At 34.2% G+C, this 26,579-nt stretch overlaps 1 protein-coding gene across 1 annotated transcript in view; it reads left to right on the plus strand.

Moving 5' to 3' along the window:
* The window catches only part of LOC113509981 (uncharacterized), a 32,242-nt gene extending 5,874 nt beyond the window's left edge, over positions 1-26,368 (plus strand). Inside the window, exons 3-16 of the mRNA XM_052902249.1 lie at positions 8,994-9,104; positions 9,477-9,675; positions 10,387-10,566; positions 11,940-12,044; positions 14,395-14,550; positions 15,095-15,152; positions 19,047-19,205; positions 20,225-20,441; positions 21,286-21,396; positions 22,784-22,838; positions 23,641-23,784; positions 24,389-24,568; positions 25,433-25,537; positions 26,162-26,368. Of these exons, the coding sequence (XP_052758209.1) occupies positions 8,994-9,104; positions 9,477-9,675; positions 10,387-10,566; positions 11,940-12,044; positions 14,395-14,550; positions 15,095-15,152; positions 19,047-19,205; positions 20,225-20,441; positions 21,286-21,396; positions 22,784-22,838; positions 23,641-23,784; positions 24,389-24,568; positions 25,433-25,537; positions 26,162-26,353 (1,972 nt within the window). The 3' untranslated portion in view covers positions 26,354-26,368. The remainder of the gene's footprint in view (positions 1-8,993; positions 9,105-9,476; positions 9,676-10,386; positions 10,567-11,939; positions 12,045-14,394; positions 14,551-15,094; positions 15,153-19,046; positions 19,206-20,224; positions 20,442-21,285; positions 21,397-22,783; positions 22,839-23,640; positions 23,785-24,388; positions 24,569-25,432; positions 25,538-26,161) is intronic.
* The last annotated feature ends 211 nt before the right edge of the window (positions 26,369-26,579 follow it).

Below are 26,579 nucleotides of genomic sequence, written 5' to 3' on the forward strand. Positions count from 1 at the left end.
GTTTTCGTAGCGGTCACCCATAGGAACCCCTGTTTCTTTTATGTACTTATGGTATTAAACCTATTGTACTATAGGCGAACCGTCACATCCGGCCCCCTAATTATCAAGGAGTTTACCGGATTGATAATTACAACAAGATAAGTTTATTGTTACAATTTTTTTTTCCAACCCTAAAAATGTACTTCACATATGTGTATATAATTTAACTTTACAGAGCTTAAAATCATCATTTAAATTTTTCATTGATTCATCGATACTAGCCTAACACTCTGACATTCTTAAGACTCAAAACAATAAAAGTATTAAAAAGATCTTTAAACCCGAAGTTATGTGTTGTTGAATGTTATGAATAGCCTTAAAATTTCTACTCAATATATTAATAATTAAGCATAATATTTATTTATGAATAGATTTGTAAATAATTATTTATAATTAATTTGCATACGCTGTAATGATAGAGTGAATCCATTAAATTTTATAATTAAAATTTTTATACTCGTTTATTTATATGTAATAAATTCAATGCATGTAATTACAATGTCATAAACAGCATAAATGAATACAATCCTAAATGTGTGTAAAGGAGTCTATAAAACCTAAATGTATGAAAAGCCTAAGTATGTGAGGAGTCTAAATGTATAAAACCTAAATATGTGAAGAGCTTCAAGTAAAGAACCTAATAGATACGTTATTTGTATCAGTAAATTTAGATAAAGTATCTATTTAAAAGATACGAGTTAAAACATCTAAATGGAAGTTCATAATTAAAAGCTTAAATGTATGAGTATAACATATCAACAAGCGAAAGAGCCTAAGTAAAAAACCTAAAGCGAAATGAAGTGAAATAATTTAAGCATTAAAATGTAATAAATGCAAAAAGGAATCCTAAAATAATTGTCTAAGTGTAAATAAATGATTAGATAAAATCCCAAGTTAATTAAATATTAAAATGAAGATGTTCAAATAAATTTTTAAACAATACGAATAAAACTTTATGAAGCGTCTAAGTAACCACAAATACATATTTCATCTAAGAAATAACCTAGTGTTCATTGAATAAAAAAAAATAGTAGTCCCTAACAAAATTCAAATAAATTTAATTTTTATTTATTAATTTTAATCATAGAAGTAAAGCTAATATAAATAATAATTTATCACCACCGGCCCCCCTGTCTGACAAATTTTGCACGGCCCCCCAATTTTAGGACTCCTATAAATATGTTGCATAAAATAATACAAACGGCCCCATAGTTTAAAACTCTTATCTGTCTGACAAATTTTGAACGGCCCCCCAATTTTAAGACTCCTATAAATATGTTGCATAAAATAATACAAACGGCCCCCATAGTTTAAAACTCTTATTATAAGAAATTCCTTTAATATACTTAAATTACCAATGACTATTTCTTAATACTCTCAGAAATAACATGATCAATAAGTTTTATAATAAAATATTATGTAACCACATTAGATAGGTAGATAGACACCCCCCGTCGCCGCCCCCAAAAGATCACAATAGCAAACCTAACATAAATACAAACAACTACATTAGATACATCAATTAATTTATTTTGTACAATAAATTATTATTTCAAAAGATACAGATGTCTTGTGTTATGTGCAACTACAAAGAACTAAATAACTAAGTGTGCGCAAAATCTAAGTATGTAAAATACTTAGGCATGTAAAAGTGTACTTGAATAAATAACCTACAAATTCTCCCTCTGATATAAGTATAAGGGTTTTTTTTTTTTATATAATAAAGTGTCTAAGTCAAAATAAGTAAATAATCAAATAAAATCTGAACTATAATTGTAAAATGAAATAAAGAAATTATGTGAAGAAAACTAAATAAAATATTTATAATAGCATCCTAATAAATTGTTGGAATTAAATTTAACAATATGAAAATACCTAATTAAATTTTCAAATTTAGGTAATCAAATAAAGTAACTAAAGGCCCTAACTAACCTTAATGATCTTTTATGAAACGTCTAACTTTCAATTTGAAACCCCTATAAAACATTGTATAAGCTATTTAAACATCCTAAATTAAAATCAAATCATAATTATATAATATTTGATTTTTTTTTATATATATATAATCAATGTCACTGCATCATAAAAGTTTATGAAATAAAAATCAATTGGATATTTCCTCAGAAATAAATAATGTCATTAATTCATCTTAATTTATTTCTTTAATAATAAAATGAGATTAATAAATTTTATGTATAAGTCATTATAGCATAATTATTGTTTATAAAATTAATATAATGTTAAATTAATAGTTCAGTAAGAATTGAGAATTAATGAAGCAAAAGAATAATAAATGTGTCCTATAGCATAAAATTAGATCAGTGTGAACTGAGTATAACGTAGCAAGCTATCTTTGCTGCTATTGTTATGTACCTATTAGTGTAGTTCTTAATATAATTTATTCAATTGATACAGAGTAAATAAAAAAAAAAAACCAAATTATGTAATTTGTTGTACAATTGTAACGATAGGAACAATAGGTAATCAATAGGTAACGATTGAATGAATTTGATAAATTAAATCCTAATAACATAAAATAACAGTAAAATAGGCTATTTACCTATAGACATAGAGATCATGAAATTAGGTCCAAATCCTAGATCTATATTAAATATAAGAATAAATGAATGGATCCCGTATACCTAACCTACATATATAATTAAAATAATTCAGAGTAAAAGAATTATTAATATGGGCTTATTTACCATAAGGTAAGCACTATAAATCTGATTTTATAATAATTATGACAGTATAATTATTTAGTCATAATCTTCAAAGTTGGAGTTGAATTATATTATTAACAGATATTACTGTTTAACTTTATAACTCCTTCATATTTTAATGACCAATCCCTAAAGTCACATGCTCCAATTGTGACCAAGTGTTCTTATTGATCTGATATGTAAATAGCCATGAACCAATTATATCCTGGTCACGGCACCAATTGTTATGATCCCCCTGGTGCCCCTTGTGCACCCCTATATAATCTAACTACCCTCTAAACTAAACCTACACATGGAAAACCTACAAAGCCTAAGAAAAGCCTACGAAGGCTTAACCTAATGAAAACTCATGAAAATCTAATGAAAACTTACCCTAAGGAATGGCCTAACACCCTCAATATAACCCCATACCTATATTGCCTTATATACCCCAAACACCCTATGAATCATATAACCTTTACAATAAACATATAATATTGAACAGATCTTATAGTAGAACACTTGATCATCTGGCCAGATAAATAAATGTGTGATCGTCTAGTAATGTAGGACCCGTTGTGTGTAATAACCAAAAGGTTCTTTAATTGGTATATGATAGGAGTTAAATAATGAAGATGATTGATAAATATTTAAGGATTAAGAATAATTAATGAATTATACTCATAATTCATGTAACTAGGAAGTTAGAATATAATATATTAATTTAATAGTAAATTACAGAATAACTGTAATAATAAAAAAAATGGGGGAGCGGTCGGGCCCCTCACACGCCCGGACCAGTGGAAGACTTTCCAACTATCTATAACTCTTCCTCCAAAAGGTAGGGAAGGGTATTACTATTTATTAATGCACTCTGATGGTAATAAGGGAATGAGTATTCTCAGTTCCAAACCAAACATAAGTACATTTACTTCAACATTACAGTGGCTCCACCAGCCCCACGATGCTTCCAGTATAAATTAGTGTTTGCCAGAGGCAAACGGATCGGAACTGAAATCCCAGGATCACTCCGACACGAGAGCTTACTCATGGGCGATGACCCTTTCAGTCCTATATGGCGACATAGAGATCACCCACTAACAGTACGAAACTGTTTCCCAGCGTCACCCTGTTACGAGCTTACTCAATGGGGGTTTCCCTTCGGCTCCACAAGAGATCAGACCAAGAAGCGAGATCACCCAGACACCAGAACTTACTTTGTTGGGACATAACCCTTCGGCCCTATAATGTGACATTAGAGATCACCTGTGAAGACAGTCCGATAGAGATGAAGATTTGTGTGATAGGGGATACCTTCCACACCCTGGAATTGGCCAAGCCATATAATGTTGATAATTGCTATATCATAACATAGCATTGTCAATTTAATATTATTTACTTAATACCAAGAATACTCAAGGTTCAAGTTAAATCTGTTGATTAGGCCGGAGCCTAAGAACGAGTAGTCCAACACATAGGTCGAGAGCTACTAAAAGTAATGAGTGCTATTGAATGAACTATAAGTCCAGTTAATTATATATAATATTATTGTTGATTAACCACATTGTGAATTAACCAATTATTTATTCAGAGAGATATATCTAAAGGAACTATAAGTCCTTTAAAAGACACTGATTAATCACAAGTTAACAACGTCTCGTGAAATAACCAGTTGGGTTTTCTATAAGTTTGAGGACACTAAGTCCAACAAGCTATTATTGTGTTGAGAGTAATAGAGATCTTTTGTAATATTTGTAGAGGTTTGATTAATCACATTGTGAAATAATCGGATTAAATAATTATGTAGCTTTATAGAGAGGACTAGAAGTCCTAATTGGTTGTTGTCATAAGTACTGATAAATTACACATTAAAGTGCCAGGTCAATTATTATATATAGGTATATAGGAAGGACAATAAGTCCTATTTGTGTATGTTGTAGTAGTAGAGGCAATATATTGCATAATTATAATGTGAAAGATATAGATTAAATATATATTTGTATAGAAAGGACAGTAAGTCCCATACAATTATTGTAGCTGTACTATAGTTATACTATATCTACTTCCTTTTAGTGTCTTAGTAAACCTATTTACTAAGAGGATTTCTCAGATAAACAAATGTTTTAGTGTTTAAATCATCATGATTAAATCCCTAAGAAATTAGGTCTTTAAATAATTATCATATCATTTAAGTAAAATTTCTCATATAAATAATTCCAATATTTCCCCTACAGTTATTATAAAATAACAGAAAATTATATAAATTTTCTATAGACTTAGATATAGAATCATAACGTGTATAATCTCCTTTTGTTTGACATCTGTCATATTAATGACGTATTGAATGACGTATTGATGTATTGAATTGAATTTTGATTATCTATCACAACTGTCAACGTAACAAATACTAGCAAGTTTGTTTATTTGTATTTGTTTAATATATTTAAATATAAAATCATCATATATCAACCGTAATATACAACTAAATTATCAGTGACATAAATAATCATGGTTTACACCAGAAATAATTAATAGTATCCAGTAATGCTGCAGTTTTATATTCATATCAGTAGCCAAGCTTACTTTCAAATTCAAGAATGAACAGAAGATTAGAAGTTTAACATTCTTATTGCAATTGTACTTGCAATAATATATACATACAGTACTAATTATCAAGAACATTCCTCAAATACATGAGTGGTGAAGATTTCCCAATATGCTATCTATTTGATTCCTAACCTCTAATGTAAATTTATTAAAGAAGTGAATAATCAGTGTTAATGTTTGCTTTATTAATATTTAAAGTAATTGTCCTAACTTGATATTAATAGGATAATATCTCCTTGGATACAGTCCGACATAAACATATAACTCAATAATTAAATTTATAAAATACTAATATTATATTTTACTACTTGTATATCTCCATACTATTCCCATAAAATATTCAAAACATGTATATTAAATATAAATCCAGTAAATATTCACTAATATTAACCCTGTCTGAACTTGTCTAGTCAATATAACATGAACAAACAACATACATACAAACCCCATCGCCAGGACAACTTCCTTTCTAAATATGAGCAAAATACATAGCCTCACAAGTGTCATACAGTACCAATTCCATACTGAACCCCACACCTAGTCAAGAGCAACTATAGTCAGAGAATCTTTCAGTACTTTTATTACCATTAGGAAATAAATCCACACCTATAATATCAGCATAATTAAATATTATTAGTAATCAGTAATACACACAGAATTGTTATTATCAGCTTGCTTACTACAACAAAATCAATATTAAAGTTTATAATAAATCAAGACAAAATATCTATTTAAACAATACAGGCTTGTTTACCATAAATACCCCACAGTCACATGAATTTATCTAGTAACACAATTAATAATGTATTAAAAGTATTACATTCACATAATATCACTTGCAACAGTTAAGCTGTCTCTTTGTACATCTGGTGTAAAACAAATCCCCACATGTAGCCATGGATAATCAAATATAGACTAAGAATCATTAATCTGGTCGACCGAGTAATGGTATAAAACCACTTCACCATGAAGCGTTAAGTATGAACAGATATTCCAAACCAACACTGTAATAGTGTAATAAATACAAATATTTCATCATCATCATCGTCTCAACCATCACCAACCCACGACTGAACACAGGCAATTTCCACCGACTGACACAAGGAACGGCCCCACAATACACATAAAACAGTCACTCCAAACAATGGAGGTAGCCCACACCGCACTTGCATTCACAGGGTCGCCACTCAATAACCCTCTCTCTCTCATCAATGGCTGTTTCCCCAGCAATGAGACCAGACCATAGTCACTTTAGTCTATTATCCTCAATAAATAAATACTTTATAATAACTAGATATGAAACTAGTTAGTATTATAATAGTTTAATAGCTGATTTAATAAATATTTTCCAAAACTGGACAATTAGAACATTGAATCAAATTGATGAAGTTCTATCAAACGACCATATAATTGGATTTTGTATATGAGTAGAATAACGTAAGTACGTAAATTATATTGATGTAAACTTTGTTCAAATGTGATTGCATTTAACGATATACGCATTACCTAAAGGTATATAGACTCGACTAAATACGTATTTTAATAGTTGTTGGGAAAAATATTAAGTATAGACTTTGCCTGTGATCACAGTCAAAAATCTAACTACGTAGTAATAAATGGAACAAGCTCACCGGATTCTCCAGTCTTCTATTGATTAATTTCACACACTTAATCGATAGTGATACACTAAGATCTCAAACCCCTTCATCGAACCAGTCCCTCCTAGATCTATATCCTAGTTATTTTTTTATTTTATTGCGCAGTTCCTTAAAACACCACTCCTGCGCCATTTTTTCCTTTTTTTTTTTTTTTTTTTTTTTCGCAATTCCTAAAAAGCGACTCCCGCGCGCCCGCCGATCTGCCGGCTCCCCCTTTTTTTCTTTTCTTTCTATTCTTTCTCTAATAACGTCATAGATTATGTCACCGAAGGGTAGATATTTCAATAATCAGATTTAGCCTATTATTCGAACTGAACTTTTCTTTAAATTCAATTTAATTATATGTTAACGTATTTTGGTATTTTATATTAAATTGATTATCGAATTTATAAAACTTTAAAGGCTCTCATAAACCTTATTAAACTGTGTTGTATGCATCCTTTTTTACATCTGATGATAAAAGGTAAACTATAATTTAGTTATATATAAAATATAATATATTTTTGTTTAATTTATTAAATTTTCTTGTGACATCCACTACACTTTGGAAACACATCAAAGGAGTTTCCTTTCTGTGTCAATATTTCATATATGGTAACGTCTTCTCTGTACGCTATTGTGAACCTTGACTTTAAAGTTTGTTTATATTAAATAGCTCAGTTTTCGTAGCGGTCACCCATAGGAACCCCTGTTTCTTTTATGTACTTATGGTATTAAACCTATTGTACTATAGGCGAACCGTCACATGTCTCTCTGTGACAAAATTTTTAATCCATTTTGTCAAATATTTGCTAATAAAATTTGAAACATCTGTCTATAAATTCGATGAAAATATAGACAATTTTACTTTTTTTTAATGGGTGAAGATGGAATATTAGCCCCGCATGCACTATCGGTATACGCTGGCGGGGCATCAGTGAAGGCTGATAGGTGTGGATGAAGGCAGGTCAGTTGGCCCATAGTGACCAATTGAACAAGATTTAACCACTATGGTCGACCTGATAGGGTTTGTGATTTTGTGATTGCTAGCAATGGGGCAGTTAAATCTCATTACTAATAATTCCCTTCCCCCCCTATAATATTATACTATGAAGCTGTTTCCCTGCCGTGTTCTGTGGTCCGTGTTGTGTGGTGTGGTAATGGAGATTAAAAATCCCATAGCTAGCAATATACCCAACCAGGTCGACCTCTTCGCGATTCCCCCTGGAAACAATCATAGTTAATTCCTGATGAATTCATCATGATGGGCTAACTGGTCTGTTTTCATTCTCATCTGTCACCCTTCACTGGTGCTCCGCCAGCGTATCCCGTTAGCGCAGGCGGGGTTACCATACCATTTTCATCTACCAAAAAAAAAAAACTGTGGTTGCCAATACTTCTGCCAAACTACTGGCAAAACTTCCTTTATGGGATGGCTTATGTTCAGCAGTGGATAGTTAACGGCTGAAATGATGATGATGAAATGTAATTAATAAAAGATAATTGACGACACAGTATGTAATTTCTGTTCTATAAGAAAACAAACTTTAAGTTTTTTTTTTTATACAACTTAGAATGGCAAACAAGCTGACGGCCCACCTGATGGAAAGTGGTAACTGTCGCCTATAAACATGAGCAATACTATGGACATAACAGAGTATACTGTTTCGCCCATGATACCCCCCCATGCGTTGCCATTCCTGAGGACTCAGGTGTTATTCCTCTCTACCCAGTAAATACACGCCATATCCCACCCTTCAAACCGAAACACAGCCATGCAAACACAACTGCTTCACGGTTGAAACACGAACAGGACAGAGGTACCCAAGCAATCGACTTTTGTACAAAGTCTCCCTCTGGTTCTCTGGAAGAGATCACCTTTAGCGAAGGGACCGCCAATTGTTTTCTCATTGTGATCATTTCTTGTAATTGTTTGTATCTATAATAAGTTTAGTACTGTAATCTTTTGGAGGAAACAATAAAGAATATCTATATATGTGTTTTCAAGATGTGACAAAGATACGACAGTCCAGCTGGTGGCGTTCTTCAGTCTGACACTGTTCACAATCACAGGCTTTGCCACCAGTGCTGAGCGCGGCCATTTACCACTGCGGGCTTGGTAAGAAATTACAAATAAACACACCATAAGATAAAATTATATATATCACTTAACGTTTACCTGAAAAGGGGAACTGATGATCTGGTGTGGACAATATTGGAAGTGGATTAGATACATCGCTGGATGTTTCAGCTACTTCTACTGCAAGTTAGGCGACGGTTACCACTTTCCATCAGGTGGGCCGTCAGCTTGTTTACCATTCTAAGTTGTATAAAAAAAATGGCAGAAGCCATAATTAAGTGACTTTGAAAAAGCGATTCTAATTTTCCTGGGCCTTTCATGTTAAGAGCATTGGGTCTTTTAAGCTATGGCGTTGCCCTCCTCCCCCCTTGTTACGGCTATGCAATGATGATAATGTAAATGTTTCCACAGGTACCCATACGACACGAGCAAGTCACCAACATATGAGTTGACTTTCGTACACCAGGTGTACGCTTTGTTCGTGTCAGCGTTTCTAAACGTGGCGAAGGATACGATGGTGACCACCTTGATCGCTCAGTGCCACTGTCAGCTGAAACTGATCGGTTTGTCTTTGAGAACACTGGGCAAAGATTTGGAGGTTGATAAATCGGTGAGAGATTTGACTTTATACTATATGTATATACTAGAGGGAGACTTTGTACAAAAGTCGATTGCTTAGGTGCCTCTGTCCCATTCATGTTTCAACCATGAAGCAGTTGTGTTTGCATGGCTGTGTTTCGGTTTAAAGAGTGGGATATGGCGTGAATTTACAGGGTACAGAGAAATAACACCTGAGTCCTCAGGAATGGCAACGCATGGGGGGTATCATGGGCGAAACAGTATACTCTGTTATATCCATGGTACTGCTCATGTCTATAGGCGACGGTTACTACTTTCCATCAAGTGGGCCGTCAGCTTGTTTGCCATTCTAAGTTGTATAAAAAAAAATATTGAACCATAAAAATTTTTACAAATTACAAAAGTAGTGTACGATAACAGCCACATTAGTTGAAATAACTGTGTCGTGTCTTATTCATAATTATAAACACGGAGATCTTTATAAAACTATTATGAGGTCATTTATAGATCGTTAAGTTTGTTTTGAACCTAAGAGAACTACTCAAAAATTATTTTTTTGGGATTGTGCGGAAGTAGATTTCATTTCTAATAATCTCTCTCCCCTCAAGATTTTATGGCGTAATAATTATGGCATATCCAATACTAGATACAAAGTTTTTATTCATTCTTTATCATGTAGAACATTCAATATTTCACATAAATGCAGGTTGTGTATTATTAAAACCTTAATATTTCACCACAGCACCTCCTAAGTCCGAAACAAGGGGAACTGATACGAAGCCGTCTTCATAAATGTGCGATGCAGCATCAGAGAGCGCTGGACGTGGCACAGCAGCTCCAACTTTGCTTCTCTGAGCCGACTTTCGCCCAGTTCAATGTGTCACGCATCATCATTTGTGTTTCCGCGTTTCAACTAGTCTCGGTATGTACTCGTATTATATTCAGAACTAGCTTTGTACGTGTCTAATTTTGAAATCGGTAACTACTTCTAAAGGGGGAGGGGAGGAAGGGATTGTTAGTAATGTGGATTGCAAGTCCCATTGCTTGCAATATATCCTATCAGGTCTACCTCCGCGTGGACGTTCTTGGAAACTGTCGTCCTGTAATACAAGGTGTACTCATTACGATGGGCTATTGACCTGCCTTTTCATCCTCACTTATCATCCCTCACTGGTGCACTGCTAGCGTATACCGTCAGCGCAGGTGGGGCTACCGTTCCATTGCTATCCATTAAAATAATAAAAAGAAACAGCCCCATTGCTAGCAATATACTCTATCAGGTCGATTTATACGCGGTTCCCCACGGAAATTATCGTGATTCTTGTGGAATATGTCATTATGGGATAACTGACTTGCTTTCGTTCTCACCTATTATCTCTAACTGGCGTCCCGCCCGCGAAGCCCATAGCACAGGCGGGGTTACTATTCAATTTTCATTCAAAGTTTTACGCAATCAAGCAATAATCGCGGTCAGGCCTTTAGTGGTGTTTTAAGGGGGACGCTGCTGCATCCCTCGATCATTAAGTCCCCTTAGTCGCCTCTTACGACACCCACGGGAAAGGAAGGGGTGGCCCATTCTATGCCTGGACCTATGGTACACGACTACACACTACCTATAAATAATTTGTTTCTATTTGTTCCTTTCCATGTTTAATTTCAAGGCCGTATAAAATATTAATGTAATGTGACACAAAAAAGTATAAAAAAATGAAAACTAAGTAAAAACCAATGGTATGGTAAAAATGGTACCATATTGGTTTGCTTTTGTATGGTATGGTATATTTTTATGTGGTGTGAACACAGACGTGCTAATGCTTGTCGAAGTGTATATTATATTACGCCCAAGATGTCGTAAGAAGTGACTGGAAGGATAAAAAAAAAACTTATAACTATTATTTGTATAAAATATCTGTGGTATCTTCTATTCTATCTATTTTTCTTTTGGGCGAGAATTTTAAATAAATTATAAATGCTGAACATACATGATATATATATATATATATATATATATATATATATATATATATATATATATATATATATATATATATATATGAATAATACATTTTAATCATCGAATGAATTTTTCTACGTTTCTATTTGACTATATACGTTTTGACGAATAAAATAACTGTCATATGTGAAAGAATACACAGGATTCTTTACACGTCAGGTTAAAACAAAAAAAATTCAACGACAAATGTTATAATAGTTACATGAAATTTCTTAATTTTGATCAATTTGTATGTATGATTGTAATTATTACAAATTGTATGTTTATTACATTAATTTCAGGCAACCAATAATATGGTACGGCTCGTCTCAATGGGAACGTATTTGGTAAACATGTGCTTTCAAGTATTTCTCTACTGTTACAATGGAAACCAACTATCTGAGGAGGTTAGTCGAACAGTTTTTTATAATATTAAGTGGTAAAGATGCTGTATAATAAGTTTTTTTTTTTTTAATACAACTTAGAATGGCAAACAAGCTGACGGCCCACCTGATGGATAGTGGTAACCGTCGCCTATAGACATGAGCAGTACCGTGGACATAACAGAGTATACTGTTTCGCCCATGATATCACCCATGCGTTGCCATTCCTGAGGACTCAGGTGTTATTCCTCTGTACTCAGTAAATTAAAGAGGGACGCTGTTGCCCATCCCTCGCTCACCCTTTGTCGCCTCTTACGACACCCACGGGAAAGGAAGGGTTGGCCTATTCTATGCCAGGGTCACATGGGGAATAATAAGTATTTATTATTACTATGTCAACCGTTAATTGTCTTCACAATAAGGGAAGTTTTGCTAGTAGTTGTCATGCTTGACAGGCGGGTTGACAACCGCAGTTAGGCTTTATATTATGTTTAAAGAGGGACGCTGCTGTCCATCCCTCCAACATACAGCTCCCTTAGTCGCCTCTTACGACACCTACAGGAAAGAAAGGAGTGGTACATTCTATGCCGGGACCTACATGGCGGAATAATAAGTATAAAGACTAATAATGTATTAAATAAATAAATAATACATAATGTTACATGCTCGTTCTTCTCAGTTAAAATAGCATTTCAAACAAGATGCTATGTATGTAAAAATTACGTTTTCTCAAACATGCTTGGAAATGTGAGCATTATTTTGACAATCTTCTTCGAGATAAATCAAAATTGCCGTACTGGCCAGATACATGCGGGCAGCGGCCGGCAAAAGTTGTATGAAAATCCATATCTGTCGTATTTTGCGGCCAGATAAATTACTATGTATACTCATATCTGTCCTGTAATTTAAAAATGGAATGACCTTTTAGTTCGAAACATGGCTACCAAGGAGGTAACTAATAAAAGGTTTTATTTAAATTTCGAACTGATTTGCAAATAGAAAGCTGTTTATTGAAAAAAAAAATACTAAGGAACATTATGGCACGTGAAAAATTTAATCCTTTAAATATATAGTAGAGTTCATATAGGTACTATTCTTAATCTATGATTAACTTGAAGTTTGTATTTGAATATTATTATATTTAATCTAATACAAGCACAAAATATCGATATTGTTCTTAATCTATGAGTCATTCGCTATCTAATCGATCAATCTTTTAAAAATTTGACCGACGAGTCTGAATTTTGACAAGTACTTAGTATATATATAGATAGCTGTAAAGAAAGGGATTTTGAGACTTCCTGCGGAAATTGAGAAATATATATCAACATAGCGGCTAGATAATTTTATCAGATTTCCCAAGAAATAGGATAAGAAATAAAACTATAATTTTTTCTGGCATAATGCACATATACACCTATTTAAGATTTTGTTTTTATCAGTAATAATCGATTTATTTTCTCTTCACATCTCGTCACAGTAAAATTCACTTATTTATTTATTAGAAACCAACAGCGTAACAGTTAATATTTACATACTAATATTTAAAATATTAAGGTTAATAACAAGTTTTCTTATTATTCTAAAAGTACAGAATTGGCTTGAGCAAAAAAGGAAAAGTAGAATGCGGGTATGCGATCACAAGACACTCAAGTGCATATGTTTACCAATGTATGTACGTTACAATATATTCGTTACTGTTATAGATAGATAGATAGATACTCTTTATTGTTTCCTCCAAAAGATTACAATAGTAAATAAATATAAATAATTACAAAAACTAATCACAATGAGAAAACAATGGGCGACCTTATCGCTAAGAGCGATCTCTTCCAGGCAACCTTTGGATGGAGGGGAGTAATTATAAACAATTTGGTGGGTGGCACGATGAAAAATTTTGTTAGTTCTAAATATAGGAGATGTGATACATACATAAATTGACGGCCCACACACTATTTTTTTGTTATACAACTTAGAATGGCAAACAAGCTGACGGCCCACCTGATGGAAAGTGGTAACCGTCGCCTATAGACATGAGCAGTACCGTGGACATAACAGAGTATACTGTTTCATATATATATATATATATATATATATATATATATATATATATATATATATATATATTCCTCCGTACCCAGAGAGAGATTCACGCCATATCCCAGCCTTCAAACCGAAATACAGGCATGCAAACACAACTGATTCACGGTTGAAACACGAATGGGACAGAGGTACCCAAGCAATCGACTTTTGTACAAAGTCTTCTTCTGGTAAATATAACATATATACAATATATATATATATACAATAAGAAATAACTGTATACACTATTTTATCTCATTCATTTATTTGTAAATTTTATTTGTACATGCAGAGTTCAGATATCTCTGTGGCGGCATACTTCAGTCCTTGGCACACGATGTCGCCATCAATCAGACGTGAGCTGATCATCATCATGGTGCGCTCTAAGCGCATCGCTCGCATCACCGCCGGAGGGTTTACCACGCTTTCCCTTGCTTCATTTATGGCTGTAAGTCACGTCAGTTATCATAGCTAATATCTATTCTGTAGCCGTAAAGAGAAATTCCATTTTCAAATTTTGATATGCTTTTTTTTTCTTTTTCGAATTGACAACCTGTGCGTTTCATTACACAGATGTATTTTACTATATTATCCAAAGTTGAATCAAATCTTCTCTTATTATTATTTATATAATTTATTTGCATTGTCGCTATTGGCATTGTCACTTCCTTTTACACAAAATTCTCAATTTGAAAGAAATTAAAAAAAATATATATAATAGTTAAAATAGATTTATAGAAGAATTTAGTTTTTCTGAATAAGGGGGTTAGTATTTCTAAACTAATATTATAAAAAGAAAATATTTGATTTTTTGTGTTTGTAAGTAAAAAAAAATATTTAACTGATATTAAAAAAAAATCGCTCACTTGTAGATATTTATTTTACTATTAAAAAGTAATATAAGCAGTATTTTATATTAAATAAAATCATGACAAGCCGGGGAGGATCGGTAGTTTTTTAATAATATTACAAAATTTTATTTTTGTTCACAGATCATAAAGGCGTCTTATTCCTTATTCACATTATTGAAGCAAGTAAATGACGGCGATTAGAAAAATTATATCAATATTTATACTCTTTGCGTCGTAGTATAGTGCGGATGACAGCTGTCATTTTGACAGTTTTTACTGTAAAACATTATTGTATAATTTTTTTTAAGTTGAGCCCAATCTAATAATCTTAACTTATATCTTACCTTACAGGCAAATTTTTGTTTTGTTTTCCGATTTTATTAATAATGTTTGTTAACTGGAAAACAAAAATTAGAATAAAAATGACTTCAGAAGAAGTAATAATTATGTACTACTCACAGATAGAATGCGACTATATAGATAGACACTTCGCTAAAAACAGCCCGACTTATTCGTAAATGAGAGCATTCTCTCATCATTTATCTTACACCTCATTTAGATTTACATGTACGCACGTAATAGGCACATAATTTTTTTTATACAACTTAGAATGGCAAACAAACTGACGGCCCACCTGATGGAAAGTAATAACCGTCGCCTATAGACATGAGCAGTACCATGGACATAACAGAGTATACTGTTTCGCCCATGATACCCCCCAAGCCATTCCTGAGGCGACAGTTACCACTTTCCATCAGGTGGGCCGTCAGCTTATTTTCCATTCTAAGTTTGCATAAAAAAAATATTAACAAACCTATAACAATTTTATGTAATCCCATAGATTACGTCGTATTAAAATTATTTAGAATACAAGCTTTTACCCGCGTTTTTGTCCATGTAGAATTGATTGTAGAGTTCATCTTATAAATATATTTAATCAATAGTTAAAATATAATAATTATTTTACAATAAAACAAATAGATTTTTGAATCAATCAGTTCAAAACACTTTCTCTCTCGTCGCTGGCCCGTGCGCGGGATGCACGCGCAGCCCACAATCACAAAGAGCCTGCGCGACCTGCGCGCGCATCTGGCGAATGAGTCCCGTGACCAAGCGTCATGATATGAATAAATGAATGAATGAATGATTGAATGAAAGAATGAATGAATGATTGAATGAACGAATAAATTAATGATTGAATGAAAGAAGAATGAATGATTGAATGAAAGAATGAATGAATGATTGAATGAAAGAATGAATGAATGAATGAATGAATGAATAAATGAATGAATATGTAAAAGTTGATATATATAATAAACATTGATGAGTCATCATCTCACCACATCCACATGACTGAGATATATATACTGACCGGAATAAAGAGTAACCTACATATATGCTTCTCCATTTAATATAGTACGTGTATACTATATTTTATTGTCATTAGTTAAACTGTCAAAGCGCTATAGGTTAACAAACAAACAAACTTATTTTGATATCTATCTATCCTTATAATAAATCTATAGAGAGGTCAATTCTGTACATGAAATATATTTCCAAAATAACTATCAGGCGGTGATTAGTGATCGATACTGATGCCAAAAATGCAACCAGTAAAATTTTTGTCTGTCTGTCTGTCTGTATGTTCGTTATAGAAACAAAAACTACTCGACGGATTTTAACAATTATTCTTCATACTCCTGGGCAGATTATAGTATACTTTTCATCACGCTACGATCAATAGGAGCAGAGCAGTAAAGGGAAATGTTAAAAATGTCCACCCGTGCGACGCCCGGACGGGCTGCTAGATTATATTTGTAAGAATTTCAGTTATTATTTATAAAACCGAAATTGAATATATTTATAAAAAAAAAATCCTTATAATCAAAGAAACCAAAAAGAGACAATTACTCGCTTATCATTTCTTGAGACGTTTTTGATATTCGTCACTCCATCTAGATGTAATATGATCTATGTCAACATTGAATCGACATTATTTATAGTGCGGGAATATATCTTTTGTTATAATTGCATGTTACAGTTGCCATAGGTGACAATTTGATTAATAACTTAATTACTTAATTGGAACGGTGACAGTTTATAAGTAAATAGCAATCATGTAACATCGGTACAGTTCGCCAATCGGAAACATTTTTAAAATACTTCAAAATCTTAGAGACTTTCAAATACACAATATTTTCTGTGTATATTTATGTAACATACATAGAAAAAATAATAAAAAATATATAATTAAAAATGTGTTTTTGATGATTTATTTTGACAACAAAATTTACATTTTATTTACAAAAGGGTTAAATTTTTATGCAATCCCATGTTAATTAATCATCACATTTTTTTTTGAAGGGTAAAAATTTGAACGGTAAAACCACCCGCGCTAATGGGATACGCTGGCGGAGCACCAGTGAAGGGTGATAGGTGAGGATGAAGTAGGTCAGTTAGCCCATCGTGACGAATTCAACAAGAATTGTTCACGATGGTTTCCAGGGGGTACCACGTGGAGGTCGACTTAACAAGACATATTGCTAGCAATGGGGCTGTCAATCTCCATTGCTAACAATCCCTTTCCCCCATTTACCATCACATATTACCCACCATTTGACAACCCGACAAATACTAAATATATAAAATCTGGATGCATGTCTTATGCGTTTTTACTTTCTTATTTTAACCACTTTTTATCATCTTCCAGCATTATATTTCCGAACCGATATGACATTTTCAAGAAAAGATCTGTATATTTAAAAGGCCGGCAGAATATCTCAACTTTGGTGTTGTGGGTGATCATGAGAAATGTCACGACCATCAGGTGAGCCGCATGCTCGTCTGCCCCCTGTCTTTTTTGAAAAAAAAAAACTTTATTGTATTATTTTGTGAAATTAAATTATAAATTATTTTGTTATGTATCAATGAAAAATTAGTTGCAGAGACATTATTTATTTAAGTTAAAAACTATGTAATTTGAAATAAATTTATACTTAATATATAAAACTATTCATATTTATACGTTTTTATTTTATTTTAATGGCTTTGTATATTTTTATGATACATTTTTTTTATATCTGTCAACGACAACGACCCACCTGATGGAAAGTGGTAACCGTCGCCTATAGACATGAGCAGTACCATGGACACAGAGTATACTGTTTCGCCTATGTATCACCATCAATCTTCAGGACTACGATGTTATGTCTTTGTACCCTGTAATTTTGCCTCTTTAATTATGCATTTCAAACCAAAAACCGCAGCCATGCAAGCACAATTATACGGTAAAAATATGGATGAGACAGAGATTCCTATATATCATACAAAGTATTTAGTAAAAATTTCTAATTTATTGATTATCTCTGTGTTTCAGCCGTTAACTCTCCATTTCAAGCGTGGGATATGGCAGTGAAATTATGCTCATACGGTACCTACTATATGTCAGAGGGAGGGAGGGGGACTTTGTACAAAAGTCGATTGCTTGGGTACCTCTGTCTCATTCGTGTTTCAAGTGAAGAGCTGTGTTTGCATGGCTGTGTTTCGCCCTTTAGTCGTCTCTTGAATTTATTGGGTACAGAGGAATAACACCTGAGTCCTCAGGAATGGCAACATATATAGAAACAGTTAAAAAAAATGTAATATGGTACTTTATAAATTAAAATGTTACTTTTTATATTTCCATCAGGTGGGCTGTTTTAAGCCCTTTGCTATTCAAAAATGTATCAAAAAAAAGTATATCAGCCTTTTTTGTTCATGCTGAATATTCGGCTAGACAATTTGTTGACTAACGTGAAACCGCGTTTAGGCTTCAGAGATGTTTTAAGAGGGATGCTGCCACCCATCCTTCGCCCTCCCTTAGTCGTCTCTTACGACACCCACGGGAAAGAAAGGGGTGGCCTATTCTGCCGGGACCTATATATAGAAATCGTTAAAAAAAAATGAATATAGGTTTTATAAATTAAAATGTTACTTTTTATATTTCGTTCACATGTTTTTAAGCCCTGCATTGTCAAAAATGGATCAAATAAAAGGCACAATTTTTTTGTTCATCATAATATTCGGCTAGTCAATTTGTGAGTAACGTAAAAACACAAGAGCATGGAAATCATTGTGCAAAACACCAATTTGCCACTCAGCATGGCTCTGTCTATTATGAAATTGTTGGGGTACTGGGCTCCGCGCCACTTCCGAGGCACAAAAAAGTTCATTATAAATTTTTATATATTTTTCTCGTTTAATTTTTTGGTTGGTAAGTGTTTTTTTGGTATTTTTTTTAATGGATGATAATGGAATAGTAACTCCGCCTGTACTATCGGTATACACTGGCGGGGCACCAGTGAGGGATGATAGGCAAGGATAACAGTAAATCAATCACGATGATTTCCAAGGGAGAATCACGAGGAGGTCGACCTGACAGACTATATTGGTAGAAATGGGCTACTAATCTTCATTACTAACAATTCCTTCTCCCGCCTATATTTTGGTATTAAAAACACAATTTAAATATTGATTTACTATTTTAATTTTTTTTACACAACTGTGCTAAAACTGCCATTCTCTAAACAAGCTTACGACGTGATGGAAAGTGACAACTTTCCCATGGGTGTTAGCGACTAAGGGAACTTAATGGTCGGAGCAGCAGCTTTTAAAATACCACCAAGGCCTAACTGCGATTGCCAACCCTCCTGCCAAGCGTGGCAACTACTGGCAACTCACCACCCCTTGCTTCCAATAGGAGGGGTCTATGTTTAGCAGTGAACATATGTATGAAGTATGAACAGCTTATATGGTTTTGTTTTTATTAACATCAAAGGATGTTATACGAAAAATTGTTATACGAATAAGGACTCGTACAATTCTTCATAATTTTTTTTTTATACAACTTAGAATGGCAAACAAGCTGACGGCCCACCTGATGAAAAGTGATAACCGTCGCCTATAGACATGAGCAGTACCAAAGACATAACAGTACACACACATACTGTTTCGCCCATGATACCCCCCATGCGTTGCCGTTCCTGAAGACTCAGGTGTTATTCCTCTGTACTCAGTAAATTCACGCCATATCCCACCCTTCAAACCGAAACACAGCCATGCAAACACAATTGCTTCACGGTTGAATACGAGAGGTACCCAAGCAATCGACTTTTGTACAAAGTCTCCCTCTGGTAAATATATTTTAAATATATATAGACATCATTTATTTTAGAAAAAAATATAGTTTTAAATTTGCAACGAAATGTCATTTTTGTTTTATTTTTCTATCAGGAATTTATGTCATCACTCAAACCATAGAACTGTTCCAAGTATGGGGAGACATATCCCTGATGACCAGTGCTGCTTTTCTGCTTTTCACCAACATAGTTTTAGGGTTGAAGCTTCTTAACGTATTAATAAGGCGTGAGACGGTCGAGGCAATGATCGACGAATCTGACGCAGTTTTAAGAGCTGAAGACAGGGATGAAGGGAAATACATTCTTAACAGGTGAAGTTAGAAATTAAATCTTGCAAATATAATTAAAAAGAATTGTCTAAATTTCCGTGTGGTCCCGGCATAGAATAGGCCACCCCTTTTTTCTCGTGGATGTCGTAAGAGGCGACTAAAGTATGGCGAAGGATGGACAGCAGCGTCTCTCTTAAAATATCTCTAAAAACCTAACTGCGGTTGTCAACCCGCCTGCCAAGAGTGCCAACTAATAGCAAAACTCCCCTTATGGGATAGGCTTTTCCAACAGTGGACCGTTAGCGGCTGAAATAATAATAATAAATAAATAAAAACAAAATATTAATAAATAAAAGTTGAGCTTCTATTATTGTAATGAATTCATAAGGTGAGCATGGACTCTTCTTCTGAACATGAATCTATTTGGATGTTCTTAGATACCTTCAAGCAGTGCACTCCAAAGTCGTGAAGCTTGGATGGTCTTCAGCATAGCTTCATAATTCAAAATTGATGTCATACTTCTTCAAGTATGACATAAATTTTGCGTTTAAATCTGATTCATTTTTTCTATGCAACTTAGAATGGCAAACAAGCTGACAACCCACCTGATGGAAAGTAGTAACCGTCGCCTATAGACATGAACAGTACCGTGAACATAACAGAGTACAGTGTTTCATCCATACGTTGCCAATCTTAAAACTCAGGTGTTATTCCTCTGTGCTCTGTAAATTCACTGCCATATCCCACCCATCAACCCGAAACAAAGCCATGCAAATACAACTGCTTCACGGTAGAAACACGAATGGGACAAAGATAGCCAAGTAAAGGACTTTTGTACAAAGTGTCTCTTTGGTAAGTCAATGTTAATAAAATGTTGTGTCCTCAGTATTAACCGGGAGACGACAATGTTGCTGTTCTCCTTTGTGTTCTTGTCTGCTGTGACGGTAATAGGATGGGGCATAAGTGCTGAGAAACGTCAGTTACCCTTGCAGGCCTGGTTAGTATTGGACATCAATTATAAGTAACAGTTATACTGAATTTGGTGTTATTTTACGAAAGTCTATGTCAGCGGTTAAATTGGAAAGAGACGACTAAGGGAATTTAATGATCGAGAAATGGACAGCAGCGTTTCTCATAAAACATCATCAAAGCTTAACAACGGTTGCCAATTCGCCTGCCAATTGTGGTAACTACTGCCAAAGCTATCTTTATGGGGAAGGCCTATGTTCAGCAGTGGACAGTTGACGGCTGATATAATAACATATCTTAGATTATGTAGATAGAGTGTCTCCATACAGATGCTTCAAGAAAAGCGGGTCAAATTTTTCATACAATTTTGCGTGATAAATAGTTATATAAGTGATTCCTTTATAACTTCTATATTTATTTTGTCTTATAAATTCTGCACCTTTTTAATGCGCAACACATCACTTTATTTAATAAATAATTAAATATAGATATGTTAAGATACATTTTGTGCGTAAGTATATAGAGCATTATTAAAAAAAAAAAAACGAGTCAGTTAATTTGATAACCAGCTGACAAAAAATTTACCCGTTTTTGAGGCTCGAGGCTCTATTTAAAAACGGGTAAATTATATCTATAATGTAAGAAATATATATATATATATATATATATATATATATATATATATATATATATATATATATATATATATATATATATATATATATATATATATATATTAATGCGTGGAGGATGAAAATTTACTTGAATCTTCAGTTTAATGACACAATATCTGTGATGTGGGTAGAAGAACAAAATTCGCTTTGGAAGCGAAGACGTGCCAGTGCTACTTCAGTCTACTTATGACCACGGCCGGAGTAACATGCTCGAAACGTCGAGATCATTTTTTTAAAAGGTTTTTACCTTCTTCAAGTATATCAGCCCTATCGTACCCTGAACTGATTTCTCAAATGAAGCTTCATCTACATTCCCTAGACACGAAAAGAGAGAAATTAATAGGCATCAATAATTTACAAAGATGTTACAAAAAATTTCTGGTTTAGCTTCAGCTAATATAGATTGAATAAGGCCAACATTAAATTTATTAATATTAAATTTACAATTAAAGTGGCGCATGAATTCTTCTCTTTCCTTCGAGTTTATACGACACTCTAATAGTATATGTTCCACATCATCGATGGTATCATAAGTTTGACAATGGGCTGACCAGGACTTTCCCATCATGTGTGCAAATTTTTTTGATGGATATAATCGATATAATTTAAATTATTCCAATTTACCTGAACCTGAATGATCGTGTTTTTTTCTCTTCAATTATTTAATAAGTAGCTACTTTATTTTCTATATTTGTTATTATATATTCATTTATAATCATCCTGTATTATAAATATTTTTAGGTATCCGTATGATAAGTACAAATCACCGGCTTTCGAGTTAACATACGCTTACCAGGTAGGGTTCTATTTGTGTGAATGACATATTTTTATGATACTTATATTGGTAAAATATAGGTTTTTTTTTAAAAGCGAGACACCAGTGAGAAATGATAGGTGACGATGAAAGCAGGCCAGTTAACCCGTCATGATGTTTTCCATCAAAATAGAATCTAATAGAATAAACCACGATGGTTTCCAAGGGGAACCGCGTGGAGGTCGAAGGTAATAGGGAAATTAGACCCTAATACTAACAATCCTTTTCCCCTCAGAAATATAGTGTTAGGTCGACCTTCACGTGGACCTCGTGGAAACCATCGTGCTGAATTCTAGATATATTATCACGATGAGCTAACTGACCTGCCTTTTCATTCTCACCTATCATCCCTCACTTGTGTCTCGCTAATGTATACCGATAGCGCAGGCGGGGTTTTTTTTTTTTGATGGATGAAAATGGTATGGTAACTCCGTCTGCGCTAACGGGATACGCTGGCGGAGCACCAGTGAAGGGTGATCGATGAGAATGAAAACAGGCCGGTTAGCCCATCATGATGAATTCATCAGGAATTAACCATGATAGTTTCCAGGAAAAACCGCGAGGAGGTCGACTTGGTTGGGTATATTGCTAGCAATAGGATTCTCAGTCTCCATTACTAACAATCCCTTTCCCCCCGCAGGCGGGGTTACCAGCCCATTACGATCCATTAAAAAAAAAACTGATTTTCACTGTGCATTAAAGTTTAAATAAATAATTAAATTTTTTCGTACATTATATTAATAAATATTATCTGTTTCTGGTTTTAATAATAGTCCATTTGTAGGTAGTTGCTGTGAACCTGTCAGCCGCTGTGAATGTGAGTATGGATACGTTGGTGACCTCTTGTATAGCCCAGTGCCGCTGCAGGTTGAAGATTCTAGGGCTATCCTTGAAGACGTTGTGCCAGAACGCAATCCATACTGGACAGGTGGGTGTATATTCCCTACTCAAAAACCAAAGTTTTTGAGTAGGGAATATAATCTGGCAACTTTTCATTCTATTGTTCTCAATAAATACAAAGATCATCGGTGATAGTAAATCACGAAACAACTAAATCTAAAATAGCTTTAATAATATTATTTTTATTAAGTCAACGAATCTTTTATGAGGAAGTTTTGAAAACAGTTCGTCATCATCATTATATTATATTATTACCTTTGATCTTTATCAATGTTTTATTGGTATTATAGTATATTATCGCGAACACAAGCACGTGCGCTAGTTTATGTGTATATGTATGTGCGTGCGTGCGTGCATGCTTGCGTGCGTGCGGTGGGCGGGCGAGCGGGCGGGCTGGCGTGCGTGCGTGCGTGCGGGCGGGCGTGCGAGCGGGCGGGTTGGCGGGCATGCGTGCGTGCGTGCGTGTGTGTGTATATATAATATTTGTTTAATGTACTACGAATTATCATCGCAGTGTATTCTGTGATTTCCATGGTGCTGTTCATGTCTATAGACGACGGTTATCACTATCTATCAGGTGAGCTGTCAGTTCACTAGAACTGTTCCATAAATAAAATTTTTTTTGACACCAGTGGGTACTAACACCGGACCAAGAGAAGATAGTTGCTAGCCGTCTCCGTCGTTGCATCACTGAGCACCAAGCTATACTCTCTACAGTGGTGAAGATACAAGAAACATTTTCGGAACCACTGTTCGCTCAGTTCACAGTATCTATCTTCATCATATGCGTCACCGCTTACCAATTAGTATTTGTGAGTACAATCATTTATTTAATCAGGAATAGTTTTTTTTTTTTTCTAGCGGCAATTGCCACCTTATCTATCAACCGCATCCAGCGGGCTATGGAGAGTGCTATGCTCGAAGTCTCTTTGCGTCATAGAATCTGAAATGAGGATATCCGCAAAAGAACCAAAACAACCGACATAGCCTGAATAAGCAAGCTGAAGTGGCAATAGGCTGGTCACATAGCTAGAAGAACCTACAATCGATGGAGAAGAAAGATTCTTGAGTGGTAACTGCGTACGGGTAAACGCAGTGTAGGATAAACCCCCAGTAAGTTAATGGATGCAGATGGCTCAGGACTGTTCTTTGTGGCAGTCGATGGGGAGGCTTATGGCCAGTAGTGGACGGATAATGGCTGAAATAATGATCATGCATCCTCACTATCTAAATTATGTCTACAGAATATTGTCTAACCCTTTCTTGACAGTGGTTAATTATAGAAGGTCATATTAGAGGAATAGAAGTGTCTATCCATCTAATATGGTCTTGGTCAATCGTCCATCTTGTTTTCTGTGTCCTGTCCATTTCTACTTCAGCTTCGTTATTCAATGTAGGTATGGCGATTGGAGATCGATAAATCGAAGAATCGAATTATGCGACTTAAAAATTCGATTATTAAGAATCGATCTTTAAGACTTTTTTCGATTCGATTCGATTTGAAGGTTGATTTTTTTGGAAAAGAATCGTCATCTCTAATTCAATCAGTAGCGTCAATTGCGGCTGTATCTCGAATTTCGATAATAAGTATGTGAGTACATACTTATTGCATAACTAATGCAAATAAATTAGTATTAAATCTCTCTCTGGTACTCAAATTCTTATGATTTCTACAGGAGACCAAAAGTACTTTGCGCCTTATTGCAATGTTGGCGTACCTTTTGGTGATGATGCTCCAAGTTTTCTTGTTCTGTTATCAAGGAAATGAACTTTCTGAAGAGGTAATAAAGTTGTATATTTATTCTACTTCATACTTTACATATTTGAAGAAAATAATGGTAATAAATAAAGAAAAACCGACTTTAATCGTGACAAAGCCACATATTTTAATCTAAAAGCAAAACTGCAAAACTTGATAATTTTTCTATGGGACCAATCTGTAAGAATATGCTTTTACATATAAAAGTGTTTTCCAAATTGGTTTAGAACTGACGAAGTTATAAGGTAACAACCATAAAAAAATACAACCGAACTGAGAATTGTTAATGAAACCGGTTGAAAAAGCGGACAGCTGACTAGCTAACACGGCGAACGTTGCTTTACATCCTAGCGCCACCTACTGGGTCCTTTATTTTCTTATGACGAGATAAACAATATTCTTTCTCTCGATTTTGAGCAAATAACATACATTGAAAATTTGATTAAAATCGGTTGAGCGATTTTGGAGATTTCTTTCTGGTTTGCGGTACAGTATTTAAGGCATGCTGTCCTCGCTATTGGATACGGGTGACGGAATCCCTATACAAAAGGGTACATGGTGTATTTACTAGTACTCGTAATTTAGGTGCAGATTTTAAAAATTAGTCGAACAAACATCATGATACGGAATTTTTATAACGTTTCAGAGTACTAACGTGGCGAATGCAGTCTATACTTGCCCGTGGTATGCATGCTCAGCGAAACTGAGACGTCTTCTGCTCCTACCCATGACGCGTTCAGTCCGAGTGGCTCGGATCACTGCAGGAGGCATCACTACACTGTCACTCGCGGCGTTCATGGCTGTGAGTCTTCAATCAGTAACAGCAATGGACAGTTAACGGCTAATATGATGACGATACTTTGTCATCTCCATTGGTGGAAGATCATGTTCTAAGAGTCCTAGTCCAAAAAAATAAGATGCATGTACACTTTCATGGCTGTGTTTCGGTTTAAAGGGTGGAATATGACGTGAATTTACTGGGTACAGAAGAATAACATCTGAGTCCTCAGAAATGGCAACGCATGGGGGTATAATGGGCGAAACAGTATACTCTGTTATGTCCA

This window comes from Galleria mellonella, unplaced genomic scaffold (genome assembly GCF_026898425.1).
Source record: "Galleria mellonella isolate WM207_F2 unplaced genomic scaffold, CSIRO_AGI_GalMel_v1 utg89, whole genome shotgun sequence".
NCBI lineage: Eukaryota > Metazoa > Arthropoda > Insecta > Lepidoptera > Pyralidae > Galleria > Galleria mellonella.